Source organism: Myotis myotis, unplaced genomic scaffold (assembly GCF_014108235.1).
Source record: "Myotis myotis isolate mMyoMyo1 unplaced genomic scaffold, mMyoMyo1.p scaffold_m19_p_8, whole genome shotgun sequence".
NCBI classification, from domain to species: domain Eukaryota; kingdom Metazoa; phylum Chordata; class Mammalia; order Chiroptera; family Vespertilionidae; genus Myotis; species Myotis myotis.
This window is the reverse complement of record NW_023416390.1, coordinates 85,672,713-85,688,369: the sequence shown is the minus strand read 5'-3', so window position 1 is coordinate 85,688,369 and position 15,657 is coordinate 85,672,713. Positions and strand designations below refer to the sequence as shown.

At 43.0% G+C, this 15,657-nt stretch overlaps 1 protein-coding gene across 6 annotated transcripts in view; it reads right to left on the bottom strand.

Annotated features, from left to right (window-relative positions):
* The window catches only part of EPB41L5 (erythrocyte membrane protein band 4.1 like 5), a 175,299-nt gene that overhangs the window by 26,786 nt on the left and 132,856 nt on the right, over nt 1-15,657 (bottom strand). For all 6 annotated transcript variants that reach the window (XM_036318960.1, XM_036318956.1, XM_036318955.1 and 3 more), the window contains exons 18-20: nt 12,239-12,336; nt 6,108-6,236; nt 2,717-2,781 (exon numbers count right to left, since the gene is read on the bottom strand). In XM_036318960.1, the coding sequence (XP_036174853.1) occupies nt 2,717-2,781; nt 6,108-6,236; nt 12,239-12,336 (292 nt within the window). The remainder of the gene's footprint in view (nt 1-2,716; nt 2,782-6,107; nt 6,237-12,238; nt 12,337-15,657) is intronic.

Genomic DNA, 15,657 nt, shown 5'->3' with positions numbered 1-15,657 from the left:
GCTCTGCTCAGCCACAAGCCAGGCTGATGGTGGCCAGTACAGCGGTGGTGGTGAGAGCCTCTCCCACCTCCTCAGCAGCGCTAAGAATGTCCGACTGCAACTTAGGTCTGCTCCCTGCTGGCAAATGGACATCCCTCGGGGGCTGCCGGGCAGCCATAGGGATGTCTGATTGCCAGCTTAGGCCCAATCCCTCAGGGAGCAGGCCTAACCCAGCAGGTGGTCATCCCCCAAGAGGTCCCAGACTGCGAGAGGTCACAGGCCAGGCTAAGGGACACCCCCCGAGTGCACAAATTTTTGTGCACTGGGCCTCTAGTCCTATCTAATAAAAGAGAAACATGCAAATTGACCATACCCCGACACGCTTCCCATTGGCTAACCAGCAGGATATGCAAATTAACTGCCAACCAAGATAGCGGCCGGCAGTCTGGCAGCTGAAGCAAACAGGAGGCTTGCTTGCTCCAGTGATGGAGAAAGCCAACATTCCCGGCCTGCCGGCCTGCTCTAAGCTACACTCTAAGAAACAATGTTTCAATTATAGAAGCTAAACAATCCCCAGAAACCTGCTTTCAGCCAGCTTTGGCCTCAGAGCTTAGAGCTGCAGTGATGGCAACAGAGTTTCAATTATAGAAGCCAAACAGACCCAGAAACCTGCTTTCAGCCCTCAGAGCTGGAGCCGGCTCTCAGCTCCAGTGACAGCTACTGAAGGTAAATAAATCCCAGAATAAAAATAAAAGAAAAAAAGGAGAGGCTGGGAGCTTCAGTTGCCCTCCAGCCTGAAAAAAGCTCTCAGGCCCTCACCCAGACTGGCCAGGCACCCCAGTGGGGACCCCCACCCTGAAGTGGGTGTGACCATCTTCAAACAGCCATCAGCCCGTCATCCAGGCTGGCCAGGCACCCACCCTGATCCAGGACACCCTTCAGGGCAAACCAGCCGGCCCCCACCCGTGCACCAGGCCTCTATCCTATACTACAAGCAGGGCGGGACTGCGAGAGCTGCCATCCGAGCCCCATGTGCAGCCCTGGGCAGTGGAGCATAAGCCCCACCACCAGCCGGGACCCCTATGTGCCACCTGAGTCCCAAGCACAAAAAGCCACTCTACCAACACAGGGAAGCATAAAAAATGTGGAGACAAAGAAACAGGTCACAAATGACAGAAATGGAGGAAAGCAAACTACTGGATATAGAGTTCAAAACCACGGTTATAAGGTTTTTCAAGAATTTTATGGAAACCACCGATAAATTTAGTGAGATCCTCGAGGATATGAAAAAGGACCAATTAGAAATTAAGCATACACTGACTGAAATAAAAATATTATACAGAGACCCAACAGCAGGCTAGAGGATCCCAAGAATCAAGTCAAAGATTTGAAATACGAAGAAGCAAAAAAACACCCAACCGAAAAAACAAAAAGAAAAAAGAATCCAAAAATATAAAGATAGTGTAAGGAGCCTCTGGGACAGCTTCAAGTGTACCAACATCCAAATTATAGGAGTGCCAGAAGAAGAGAGAGAGCAAGATATTGAAAACCTATTTGAAGAAATAATGACAGAAAATTTCCCCTACCTGGTCCAAGAAATAGACTTACAAGTCCAGGATGCGCAGAGAACCCCAAACAAAAGGAATCCAAAGAGGACCACACCAAGACACATCATCATTAAAATGCCAAGAGCAAAAGACAAAGAGAGAATCTTAAAAGCAGCAAGAGAAAGATAGTCAGTTACCTACAAGGGAGTACCCATACAACTGTCAGCTGATTTCTCAACAGAAACTATGCAGGCCAGAAGAGAGTGGCAAGAAATATTCAAAGTGATGAATAGCAAGAACCTACAACCAAGATTACTTTATCCAGCAAAGCTATCATTCAGAATGGAAGGTCAGATAAAGAGCTTCACAGATAAGAAAAAGCTAAAGGAGTTCATCACCACCAAACCAGTATTATATGAAATGCTGAAAGGTATCCTTTAAGAAGATAAATAATTTGATGAACAGAATTAACTGGTGAATATAATAGAATCAGGGACATAGAAAGGGAGTAATCTGACAATTCTCAGGGGGAAGGGGTGTGGGAGGTGTGGAAAGAGACTAGACAAAAATCGTGCACCTATGGATGAGGACAGTGGGTGGGGAGTGAGGGAGAAGGGTGGGGTGGGAACTGGGTGGAGGGGAGCTATGGGGGGAAAAAAGAGGAACAACTGTAATAATCTGAACAATAAATATTTAATTAAAAATAATAAATAAATAAATAAATAAATAAATAAATAAATAAAAGAAAGTTTATAAGAAGGAGGCTATTGGAATGACAGGAAAGTTAACTGCCATACCCAAGAGAAATAACATACATTCCTCCCAGGTATCTTATAAGATTAAAAATACCTGTAAAGGTTGTTTTTGCTCTGTAACTTCAATCAATTCAAAAACAATGAGAACATAGAGAGATTAATTAGGACTACCTTCAAATAATCTAAAACTAGGTACTAAGTAGCTATGTAATGGACAGAAGAGTAAATTCAAGTTGTCTTTCAAAAAGATACCCTGAAATCATGTGGTGATAGATTGGGAATGAAGAAAAAAGGCTACACAGAAAAATTAAAAGGAAAAGAACATCATTTAACAGTCTAATCATGTGGTGATAGATTGGAGAATAGGAAAAAAGACCCCCCAAAAAAGTGAAGAGGAAGAAAACATCACTTAATTCAGTTTACCCAGAACTGTACCTGTTTGTGGCAGCATCCTGAACACTGGCGTTTTTATGACTCAATAGGCTATCTTCTCTTGTAACCTAAGAAAAAGAAATAATACACATTGCCCAAGCCAGTTTGGCTCAGTGAATAGAGCTGCCTGTGGACCAAAGGGTCCTGGGTTTGATTCCGGTCAAGGGCATGTACCTCGGTTGCAGGTTCCTTCCTGGCCCAGGCCCTGGTTGGGGCACATGCAGGAGGCAACCAATCCATGTGTTTCTCTCACATCGGTGTGTCTCTGTCTTTCTCTCTCTCTTCCACTCTCTCTAAAAGATCATTGGAAAAATATCCTCAGGTGAGGAGTAACAAAAACAAAACAAACAAATAAAAAAAGAGTATAAATATTAAGTCTTTGTGGAGGATAGTAAAGTAACAAGAAACTTATATTTCCTGTAAAAACAGAAATATCAGTTTGCTTCAGTTCCAAAAGAAGTAATCATACCTTATCTATGGAAATATTAGTACTGCACCAAATGCAATCTTATCTCATATCCAAATTAATAATCCACGCTTCCACTTGAATATATTATATGCAAAGCCACATGCTTTACTAGATAACTTCCAATTATTTAAGACACCATGGTGTGTTAGTCTATTCATACAGATTTCCAAAAGATTCCATGTCATAATTTTTTGAATTTACATGAGAAAACAGATGTTAAGGTATATATTTGGCATTTTATTTTTCCCTGAATGCAAGAATTATTTAATGAGAGAATTCTAAAAAATTTTTCTGAAGAAATCAATGTTTTTCCTTAACTTTATTGTGGTATCATTTATATATAGTAAAATGCACACATTTTTAATGTATAGTTTGATTAATTTTGAAAAATATATACAGGTGCATAACCAACTCTACCATGAACATATGCACCATTTTCACCACCCCCAAATGCTCCCTTGAGGCTTCCAATGCAAACCCATCAAAACCATTACTTATGGAAAACAATGACTTGTACTTTCTATAGTTTCATATAAATGGAATTATACTTATCTTTGGTGTCTGCCTCTTTAGAATAGCATGTTTTTGAGATTCACCCACGACAGTCCACTTATTACTAATTAAGTCTTTATATGCTGAGTGGCATTCCACTGTATGGATATATCATAATTTATCTGTTGACCTGATAATGAACATTTGGGTTGCTTCTAGTTGTTAGCTATTATAATAAAGCTCCTAGGAACTTTCCTGTACCAGTATCTATTTGAACCGACATATTCATTTCTCTTGGGTAAATACCTGAATGGAACTGCTAAATCGTATGTAAGTGTACGTTTAATACATTGCCAAACTCTTTTTTAAAGAGCTTATTAAGCATTTTTTATTCATGCCAGCAGCGCACACTGCAGGAGCTCTACCACTGACATCATAGGAATGGTCAGTTTTTAATTTTAGTTGCTATTCTAATGAATGTATCTTCTGCCACAAAGTATTATGCTAGGTATAGATTTTCCCATAGATGCCCTTTATCAGGCTGAAGAAGTTTCATTCTATTTCTAGTTTGCTGTTAGTTTTTATCATGAAGGGGGGTTGAATTCTGTGAAATGACTTTTCCATAGGACTTGAGAAAATTTTCCTTATTTTTTAACATGGTAAACTATACTGGTATTTGAATAATAACCAACTTTCTTCCTGAGATAAACCCTATGTGGTCAGGATGTACTATCCTTTACATAAACTGTGAGTATGATTTGTTTATATTTTGTTAAGGGCTTTCGAGTCCATGTTCAAGAGAGTTAGTCTATCGTTTCTTTTCTCGTCATATGTTTTTCTGATGTTGGTATTGGGGTAATAGTAGTCTCATGAAATGAGTTGGAAAGTGCTCCCTCCTCTCTATTTTCTCAAAGCCTTTGTGTAGAACTGTCATTAGTTCTTCCTTAAATGTTCAGTGATTTCAACAATGAAGTCATCTGGTCCTGGATTTTTCTTCATGGTAAGGTTTTTAACTATAAAATAAAATCTCTTTAATTAAAGGCTAGTCAAGTTATTTCTCTCTTCTGCAATTCAAAAAATATCCAAAAATATAACTGAAATGTAAAGCAATGACAACTACCACAGCCACTACATGTAGTTCCAACACATATTAAACGCTCATTATGTGCCAGGCACTATTCTGTGTCCTTTACATTTATTATCATTTCATCCTGTAACCTACCTTAAGGTAGGTACTACCACAATCTTTTTTTCAAATACAATTAAACCGAGATTCAGAGAAATTAAATAACTTGCCAAGTCACAAAGCTAGTAGGTGGTAGATTAGAAATAGGATTCAAACTCAAGTTGTCCTACCTATTTTACATATGAAAATATTATGTTTTATGTTTATACTGGGGGGAGAGGATAGATCAAAAGCACAAACAATATTCTTCAAGTCTTCTCAGTTCTTCTCAAGGCTGTGCCTGGGTACAGAAGGGGTAAAATGCATCTTCTCAACAGTAGGATGTTTTGAAATCTTGTTGACATGACTTGGTGAGACGGGCGTTTGTCCTGGTTTACTATACAGGACAGTCTGAAGTAGGGGAGCGCCCAGGGAAAGCTGACATTGCGAGCATGGATGCCAAAAATGTAATGGGGACTGGTCTCAACCCATGTATCACTCATGATGTCACAGTGGACTCTTTCACCTGTAACTTTCATTCTTGTTGCTTAGAACTTCACAATTTTGCCAAATTGGGGGTAGAGGGGTGGTAGGAAATAGCGGATTGATTAAAAAACCCTAACATAATAGACTTAATAGTGACAGGAACCTAAGAATCTCTAGATTTTCTGGCGATACAAGAGGCAAAGATTAACCCTTTGAGTGCCAACCAATATCCGAGGAACTATGCTAAAATTGCCAAGTCATTTTTGCTGATTTTACAGCAGTTTAGGAAAAAAATTACGAATCACAAGTAAATGAAGTTACATATTCAAAAACTTAAGAAAACCTTTACTACATTGACATATTTAGCAATATCATCATCACTAATAAAAGCAGACTTAGAACTGGACGCCATTTCGAAGCTTTGATAGCTCCCGGCACATTTGCAAAAGACAGGAGGAGCGCAATTGCGCTCCCCGGCACTCTAGGGGTTAAGGACTCACTTTTATAGGATTTTTACCTTTTTAAAAAACTTATTAAACACTAGAGTGTCTCTACTCTTACTTTGTATCCCGTGACTATTCCTCTTAATCTAGCTTGTATTTAGAATTAGGAAGGCATTTTGCCATCTCGAGTATGTTTCTTGGTGTACTCTCTATCTTTAATCACTAGCTAGGCCACCCTTCCTTAATGTTCATGTATTTTATTCGCTTTTCAGAGTTTCTGGACTCTAAGTTTCATGTTCTTTTCACTTCACCAGGACTCTCTCTCTTAAAGCAGCTTACCTTTTGCACTGCTTCTACTTGAGCCTTCAAAATGTTACTCTTCAAGTCAGGAGGAACTCGCCTAGCATTCAATCCTGGGCTCTCAATGGCATTATTAAGGCATTTCTCAGTCAGCTTCACCACTTCCTCCTACATATTAAAAATATACTATAAGCAAATCTGATAGTTACATGGAAATAGAAAAGGAGCTGATGAAAGTTCATATTTAGACAACCAGGAAATTATGTTTCTTAAACAGTCATAGCCTATTCCAGGAATAGTCAACTCTTACATATAATTTCAAACTAAGGCTTGATTATCACAAACATGAAATATGAGTTGATTGGGACCACAAAAAACCATCTAGCCCAATTTCCTGTCTTTAAGGAACTGAATACCGACTATATTACCTGGGACAAATGCCTGCACTAACCACACACAAAGAATGTGTCATTCGCTGCCCGCCTCATCACAGCAGGTACGCTCCAAAATCCCCATGGATCCTCAAAGCACACATCATACCAGATAATGTTTTCCTACCTATATGTCTACAATGAGGCACAGAAAGAGAATACACACAATAACTGCTAATAAAATAGAACAATTATAACAATATACAATAAGAATTATGTGAATGTGGTTTCTGTCTCAAAATATCTTACTGTACTGTACTCAGCTTTTTACTAAAGGAAGCCCCTTATGGCTTCTCTTTTTTATATCTGAATTGCCAGCATCACTACTCTTGCACTTGGGGCCATCCTATCTAATAAAAGAGAAAGATGATAATTGGCGTACAACTGCTACCCTTCCCATTGGCTAATCAGGGAGATATGCAAATTAACTGACAGCCAAGATGGCGGCCGGCAGCCAGGCAGCTGATGCGAACAGGGAGGCTTGCTTGCTTCGGTGACGGAGGACTCCAACGTTCCCCGCCTGACTTGCCGGCCTCTCAGCTGCAACTCTAAGCAACTACGTTGCAAATATAGAAGATAAACAAAACCCCAGAAACCTGCTTTACTCAGCCGGGCTTCAGCCAGCTGGACCGCAACATTGTATCAAATACAGACGGTAAACAAAGGCCAGAAACCTGTTTTCAGCAGCTGAGGCCTCAGAGCTAAAGCTGGCCCAGAATAAAAAAAAAAAAAAGAAAAAAAGGAGCAGTTGGGAGCTTCAGTCACCCGTCAGCCTGAAAACGGCCCTCAACCCCTCACCCAGACTGGCCAGGCACCCCAGTGGGGACTCCCACCCTGATCCAGGACACCCTTCAGGGCAAACCAGCCAGCCCCCACCCGTGCACCAGGCCTCTATTCTATATAGTAAAAGGGTAATATGCCTCCCGGCACCGGGATCAGCGGAGCCGCGAGGCCTGCCGGCACCGGGATCAGCATGACAGGGGGCAGTGCCCAAAGCCCCTGATCGCCCTGCGGCTGTGTGACAGGGTGCAGCGCCCTAACCCCCTGATCGGCCCTGCTCTGTGTGTGACAGGGTGCAGCGCCCCAACCCCCTGATTGGCCCTGCTCTGTGGGTGATAGAAGGCAGCGCCCAACCCCCTGATGGGCCCTGCTCTGTGCATGACAGGGGGTGGCGCCCCAACTCCCCAATTGGCCCTACTCTGAACCTGACCAGGGGCTACACCTAGGGATTGGGCCTGCCCTCTGCCACCCGGGAGCAGGCCTAAGCCAGCAGGTCGTTATCTCCCGAGGGGTCCCAGACTGCGAGAGGGCACAGGCCGGGCTGAGGGACCCCCCTTCCCCCCGAGTGCACAAATTTTTGTGCACCAGGCTCTAGTTATTAAATAACACACAAGCACCGGGAGACCATGACAGTCGATCTGATAACCAAAGTAACTATTCATTTCCTGGGTGGGACAGCGTGATAGTTCATCACACTTCCAAGAATGGCACGCAATTTTAAACTTATAAGCTGTTTATTTCCCATTTAACATTTTTGGACCACAGCTGACCACAAGTAACTGGAACCATGGAAAGTGAAATCATAGATATGGGAGGACTATTGTAATTAATTTTCAGTTAGGCTAATCCCTGTAATTCTGTAGCTGTCACCAGGCAGATAATTATGTTTGGATTATTTTATATAGCCACAAACAGGTCACTCTCAGCTATAGACTTATGAAAATGATAGAATAAAACACAAATCCAGTCAATAAAGATCATAATTAAAGCAATATAAATTAACTATTATGAAAAGAAGTGGGAGGAAGCAAATTAGTAAGTTTAAATTATCTACACTACAACTGATATTTTACTTAAAATGAATGACAATAAATAACAACAACAATTATTATTATTATGGTTGCTATTTAACACTGGTCTAAATAAGAAATGCACTCTATATGTAATACTCTTTGTAATACTTTAAGAAATAAAAATTATTTAAAAAAAGAAAAAAGAAAAAAAAGAAATGCACTCTAAATATTTTCTTAGTCACAGGTACAGCTTTTGTTCTGTAAAACAGGCTAGCTGGCATGTATGGGGTTATGTACTGCACCAATATTTCAGGTTTAAAATGATTTAATTAATGTGATTATTTAATTTTATGTTTCTTAGTATGGTCTCTATATATCTGCAATTGGGTGCAATCCCAAAATCTGAATGTTTAACAAGCTTTCCCATGTTATTCGGTACATAAAAATCTGAGCATTGCTACCTTGGCCTAGACCAGTAATGACATGTCAGAAGTGACACGCGAACTCATTTTTTTGGTTGATTTTTCTTTGTTAAATGGCATCTAAATATATAAAATAAATATCAAAAATATACATCTTTGTTTTACTATGGTTGCAAATATCAAAAACTTTCTATATGTGACACAGAACCAGAGTTAAGTTAGGGTTTTTCAAAATGCTGACACGCCGAGCTCAAAAGGTTCGCCATCACTGGCCTAGGCTATATTTATGTGTGTAACCTCCTCATCTTCAGAATGGTTCCTATTAATTGAAATAGGTCCTTATTGTCCTTTTCTGAGCATGGCTACTTCATGTCTTATGATCCAACAATCCCACTTCTGAGGATATATCCAAAGGAAACAAAATCACTATCTTGAATAGATATACTCCCATGTTCACTGCAGCATTATGCACAACAGCCAAGATGTGGAACCAACCTATGGGAACATTAAAGAATGAGTGGATAAAGAAAATGTGGTGTTTGTGTGACTGTGTGTACACACATGGAATATTATTCAGTCTTTACAAAGAAGAAAATCCTGCCATTTGCAACAACATGGAAAATGCTGGAAGGCATTATGCTAACTGAAATGAGTCAGACAGAGAATGACAAATACTGCATATTATTTATATGTAAAATCTAAAAAAAATTCATAGAAACACAGTCGAATGGTTGCTACCAGAAACTGAGGGTGAGGAGGATAGGGAGAGGTTGGTAAAGGGTACAAGCTTTCAGTGATAACACGGAAAAGTTCTGAGGATCTAATGTACAGCATGGTGACTATAGTTCATTACATTGTTCTGTACACTTGAAATTTGCTAAGAGAGTAGCTGTTAAACATTATCACCAAAAAATAAAACAAAACAAAATGATAATTCTCTGAAGTGATGAATGTGTTCATTTAATTGCAGGAATCATTTCACAATGTATACATATAGCAAATCACCATGTCCTGTGCTTTAAATATATTACAATTTTATTTGTCAAGTAGAGGCTCAGTGCATGAAATTCATGCATTGGGAGGGAGGGTCCCTCAGCCAGGCCTGCACCCTCTAGCAGCCCGGGAGCCCCGTGATTGATTGCCCCACAGAGGGAGGCCCCACTCACTCGCTGCAGCACTGCCTGCAGGGTAGCCTGGGCCTCCCTCTTTGGGGCGATCAATCGCAGGGCTCCCTGATCTATTACCCTGCAGGGGGTGGCCTGGGCCTCCCTCTTTGGGGCGATTGCGGAGCCCCCTGATTGATTACCCCGCTAGCCGGTGGCTTGGGCCTCCCTCTGCAGGGTGATCATGGGGCGATGGCAGTGCCCCCTCCTCCCCAATTGCATCACACCTGCCTTGGCTGGCCTGGCTTGCATATTACACTTTTATTATTATAGATTTTATCTCAATAAAGCTGAAAAAATTATAGCTAGTTCAAATGCTTTGACATTTTCTTTTCAGAGACAATTATGTTGGAGACCTGAGATGACTTAGTAATCATATAATAGGGTTGTCAGAGCAACCTGCCTCTGACATAGGCAGATATTTATTTTCATGCCTATATTAAAAACAAAAACAATAGTTCAACTAACATCGCAGGTAAAAGTATAAATTGTTGCCATCTTTCTGGGAGGCAATTTTGCAAAAGTACCAAAGGCTTTAAAAGTCTGCCCTGCCTGTACTTTGACCTACCACTTCTACTTGCCAGGGGGAAAATATCAAAGATAATTGCTGATATTTATAAGACAGCTACAGAATTACAGGGATTAGCCTAACTGAAAATTAATTACAGATAAGACTCTCATGCACTAAGTAGGACAGTGAAAATTAGCCACAATCTGTCTAATGAGGACTGAGTAAACACATTGATGACTAATGCATGCAACTTAATTATTGCCTGTAATGTCACTGAAAAAAAGAATGATGTTTACAACTGATTAGTTTCAAAAAGCAGTATTATTGCTTTTTAATTTTAAAAAAATATATCACATTTAAATGTTTAAAGGTACATAAGTTTCTGCTTTTTAAAATTTGCTTTAATTTTAAATTATCATGTATGTGTACAATTGAAAAATTTACTGAAATACAAGCTGAGTAATAGCTTTAAAATATTTTCACTTAATTTTCTTTTAGCACATAGCTCCAATGGCACCCAGCTGCTGATATATCTGCCTTGGATGGCCAAAATGTGTCAAACATAAGACCAAAAGAATTAAAAGGACACCTGATTCCTAAATACCCCAATTAGAACTAATCTGAAATGACCCTCTACCGCAGAGAAGTCCTTGGCGGTCAGGTGCTTATGTCAGGGGTTAAAGGCACCCGAAAGTCTGCTTAAGTTCTCAACCAGTGTAACGAACACTCACTCTGCTTCTCCCCTCCCCAAGAGTCACCAGGCTTCATTCTTTTTTAGTTTCATTCAAGTCCTCCACTAAATTTGTGTCAAAATAACCTTCTGTCTCTGACCCTACATTCTCCTACTTTACAGTAATAGTAAAACAACTGATAATGTGAAAGCACACAGACCAATATAATTACAAATATCGAGGTGGTCAAGAAAATAAAAGCCTTCCTGAAATTTAATCAGCTTCTAAAAGACATTTCTAAGAAAAAAAAAACACATTGAAAAAAAACTGGATTCAAAAGAACAGCTTTAACAAATGACTAGGCAAGAAAGAAGAAAATCACTCTCTACTTCATACTTGTCTCTGAAAAAATTCCCATTAGTTATCCAGGGATGAAAGAACACTGCAGATCAAGTGTTCCCCTTTCCTCTTTAAAACCGAATTAAAACAGGATTCATTCAACAGAGCCTTGCTTCTGTTGTCTATACAAGGGTGTCTCCAGATCATTACCTAAAATTCACTCTTCCATTTAGTGGGGACATCGGGTAGCTAAAACAATTAATTATTTTTATCTCATTCAATTTATTTTAGATATTGCATATAGAAGTAAGAAAATGCTTTGCAATTAACTAAAGTTTAATTGGTATGCACCACCACCCCCCACCCAATGTCTAAAAACTCCAAGGAGACAGGGTGGTGAAAGGTATGAAAGATAAATCTGAAGCATCTAGAGTTCTAGTCTCTTCCTTGTTTATATTAGAGAGCAGCTCCTTTCAAAAAAATCCTCCTATAATTTCAAAAGCCATTCACTAAGTTCTTCACCTAAATCAAGACCCACTAAACAGAATAAAGAAAAAAAAAAGGCTGAATCAGAATTAAAAGTTACCATCTATATCACTTTTGACTATGTGTAAAAAAATTATGAGATGACCTTACAGTTCTTAATGCCAATGCCCAAGTTTCTTTTTTCCTCCTAAACATCTGAAAATTTCTCCTTTTTAAATGAGAAAACAGGTTTATAAGAATCCAGCACGGACAGATATCCCAGCAAAAGAGAAGAAAAAGTATTAGCTTTGGAAAGAAAGGATTTCTGGGAGGTCTAGAGATGTGTGACAGGTATACAAGGAGAAATCTGAGTACCTGGTTGTTGATGTTAACATCAATGTTGGGACGAGGGGAGGGCAATGAACCGTTTTCTATCTCAAGGTGTTTCAGCTTCTCTGGCGCATCTTTTAATGCTGAAAAAAAAAGGGCAAAATAGCCTCTTAGTCTGCCACGCTGTTATAGCTGTGTGAGGGTATCATCAATTAAAGGGTTAGGACTACAGAATAAAGATATTTTCTTTCTGTAACCAGGTAACTCTCCATTAATTTGAATAAGAGTTAACCTAACCAGCAACATTGGCCTGTATCTTCACCGTTCCTAAAAAGCCACTACATATGGAATCTCAATAGCATGTGTGGTTAAGAAGGCTTACTAGTCAAAAGGTTCAAAGAAAATGCCTGGCCAATGTGGCTCAGTAGTTGAGCATTGATCCATGAACCAGGAGGTCACAGATGGATTCTTGGTCAGGGCGCATGCCCAGGTTGCTGGCTTGATCCCCAGTAGGGGGCATGCAGGAGGCAGCCGATTGATGTTTCTATCTCTCTATCCCTCTCCTTTCCTCTCTCTCTAAAATCAATAAAAATATACTTTAAAAAGAATTAAAAAACGGGCAGAGCCCAAGCTGGTTTGGCTCAGTGGATAGAGCGTCAGCCTGCGGACTGAAGGGTCCCTGGTTCTATTCCAGTCAAGGGCACCATGCCCGGGTTGCAGGAGGCAGCCAATCAATGATTCTCTCTCATCAGTGGTGTTTCTATCTCTCTCTCCCTCTCCCTTCCTCTCTGAAATCAATAAAAATATATTTTTTTAAAAAGGCAGAGTTCACCTGTGACATGATCCTTTCTTCTATAACCACAACCCAAGCTCCTCCAGCCAAACCTCAGTACTTTGCCATTTTCTTTCCTTGGCCCTAAAAATACACAGCCTAAAACTAAACTATGTGGAGCAAACTGATGAAGGATATATATTTATTCATTCACTGACTCAATATATTACATATTGGACACATTAGGTGTGATGCGGGACAAGCATTTTGTCTTATGTTCCACCTTGGCTGCAAAACACATCTATAATAAAAGGGTAATATGCTAATTAGACCAGATAGACCAGACATCTTCCAGTCATCCAGTCCTCCTTCCAAAGCCATGGTGGCAGGGGCTGAGACAGAGGCGGTTAGGGGCAATCAGGCCGGCAGGGGAGGGCAGTTAGGGGTGATCAGGCTGGCAGGTAGAGGAGTTAGGGGCAATCAGGCAGGCAGGTAGAGGGGTTAGGGGCGATCAGGCAGGTAGGCAGGTAGAGGGGTTAGGGGCGATCAGGTAGGCAGGCAGAGGCAGTTAGGGGTGATCAGGCAGGCAGGCAGAGAGGTTAGGTGTGATCAGGAAGGAAGGCAGAGAGGTTAGGTGTGATCAGGCAGGTAGGCAGAGTGGTTAGGGGTGATCAGGCAGGCAGGCAGGTGAGCGGTTAGGAGCTAGTGGTCCCAGATTGCAAGAGTGATGTCCGACTGCCCACAGGGATCAGGCCTAAACTGGCAGTCGGACATCCCCCAAGGGGTCCCGGATTGGAGGGGGTGCAGGCTGGACTGAGGGACTTCCTCCCACCCCCCCCCACCGTGCACGAATTTCATGCACCAGGCCTCTAGTATCCTATCTAATAAAAGAGAAACATGGTAATTAGCGTATGACCGCTACCCTTCCCATTGGCTAATCAGGGCGATATGCAAATTAACTGCCAGCCAAGATGGCAGCCGGCAGCCAGGCAGCTGGAAGCTAACATGAGGCTTGCTTGCTTCAGTGACGGAGGACTCCAACGTTCCCCGCCTGCCTTGCCGGTCTCTAAGCTTGCAGTTTGAAACATTGTAACAAATATAGAAGCTAAACAAAACCCCAGAAACCTGTTTTCAGCCGGCCAGGATCTCAGAGCTGGAGTTATACATTGTTTCGATTATAGAACCAAAACAAACCAGATACCTACTTTCAGCAGCAGAGGCCTCAGAGCTGGAGCCAGAGCTAAAGCTGGCCCAGAATAAAAAAGAAAAAAGAAAAAAAGGAGCAGTTGGGAGCTTCAGTCACCCGCCAGCCTGAAAACAGCCCTCAGCCCCTCATCCAGACTGGCCAAGCACCCCAGTGGGGACCCCCACCCTGAATGGTGTGTGACCAGCTGCAAACAGCCATCATCCCCTCATCCAGGCTGTCCAGGCACCCCAGTGGGGACCCCTACCCTGAAGGGTGTGTGACCAGCTGCAAACAGCCATCATCCCCTCACCCAGGCTGGCCAGGCACCCCAGTGGCGACCCCCACCCTGATCCAGGACACCCTTCAGGGCAAACCAGCCAGCCCCACCCATGCACCAGGCCTCTATCCTATATAGTAAAAGGGTAATATGCCTCCCAGCACCGGTATCAGCGGAGCCGAGAGGCCTCCCGGCACCGGGATCAGTGTGACAGGGGGCAGCGCCCAAACCCCCTGATCGCCCTGCGGCTCTGTGTGTGACAGGGGGCGGGGCCAGAACCTCTCTATCCGCCCTGCTCTGTTCATGACAGGGGAAGGCGCCCCAACCTCCTGATCAGCCCTGCTCTGTGCCTGATACGGGGGGGCGGAGCTCCCCAACCCCCTGATCGCCCTAAGGCTCTGTGTGTGACAGGGTGTGGCGCCCCAAACCCCTGATCGGCCCTGCTCTGTGTGTGACAGGGTGCGGCGCCCCAACCCCCCCCACCCACGGGCCCTGCTCTGTGTGTGACAGGGTAGAGCCATAACCTCCCCATTGGCCCTGCCCTGAGTGTGACAGTGGCGGTGCCGCAACTCCCTGATCCGCCTTGCTCTGTGTGTAACAGGGGGCGGTGCCCCAACTCCCCTATCGGCCCTACTCTGTGAGTGACAGGGGGGAACTCCTCAACCCCCTGATGGGCCCTGCTCTGTGCATGACAGGGGGGAGCTCCCTAACCCCCTGATGGGCCCTGCTCTGTGCGTGACGGGGGGAGCTCCCCAACCCCCCTGATGGGCCCTGCTCTGTGCGTGACAGGAGGTGGCACCACAACCTCCCCATTGACCCTGCCTTGAGTGTGATAGGGGGCGGTGCCCCAACCCCCCAATTGGCCCTACCCTGAGCATGACTGAGGGTGGCATCGCAACCTCCCGATCCGCCCTGCACCTAGGGATTGGGCCTGCCCTCTGCCACCCAGGAGCAGGCCTAAGCCAGCAAGTCGTTATCTCCTGATGGGTCCCAGACTGCGAGAGGGCACAGGCCGGGCTGAGGGGACCCCCCACCCCCCCGAGTGCACAAATTTTTGTGCAGCGGGCCTCTAGTGGATATATAAAAGCCTAATATGCAAAGTGTCCACTTGGGAGTTCCACCATTCCCAGGAGTTCAGTTGCTTGCTATGATGTGATCTGATCATCAGGGGGCGGCACAGAATGAAGGAAGGTCCCAGCCGGCAGCCGGCAGTGGCTAGGAACCCTATC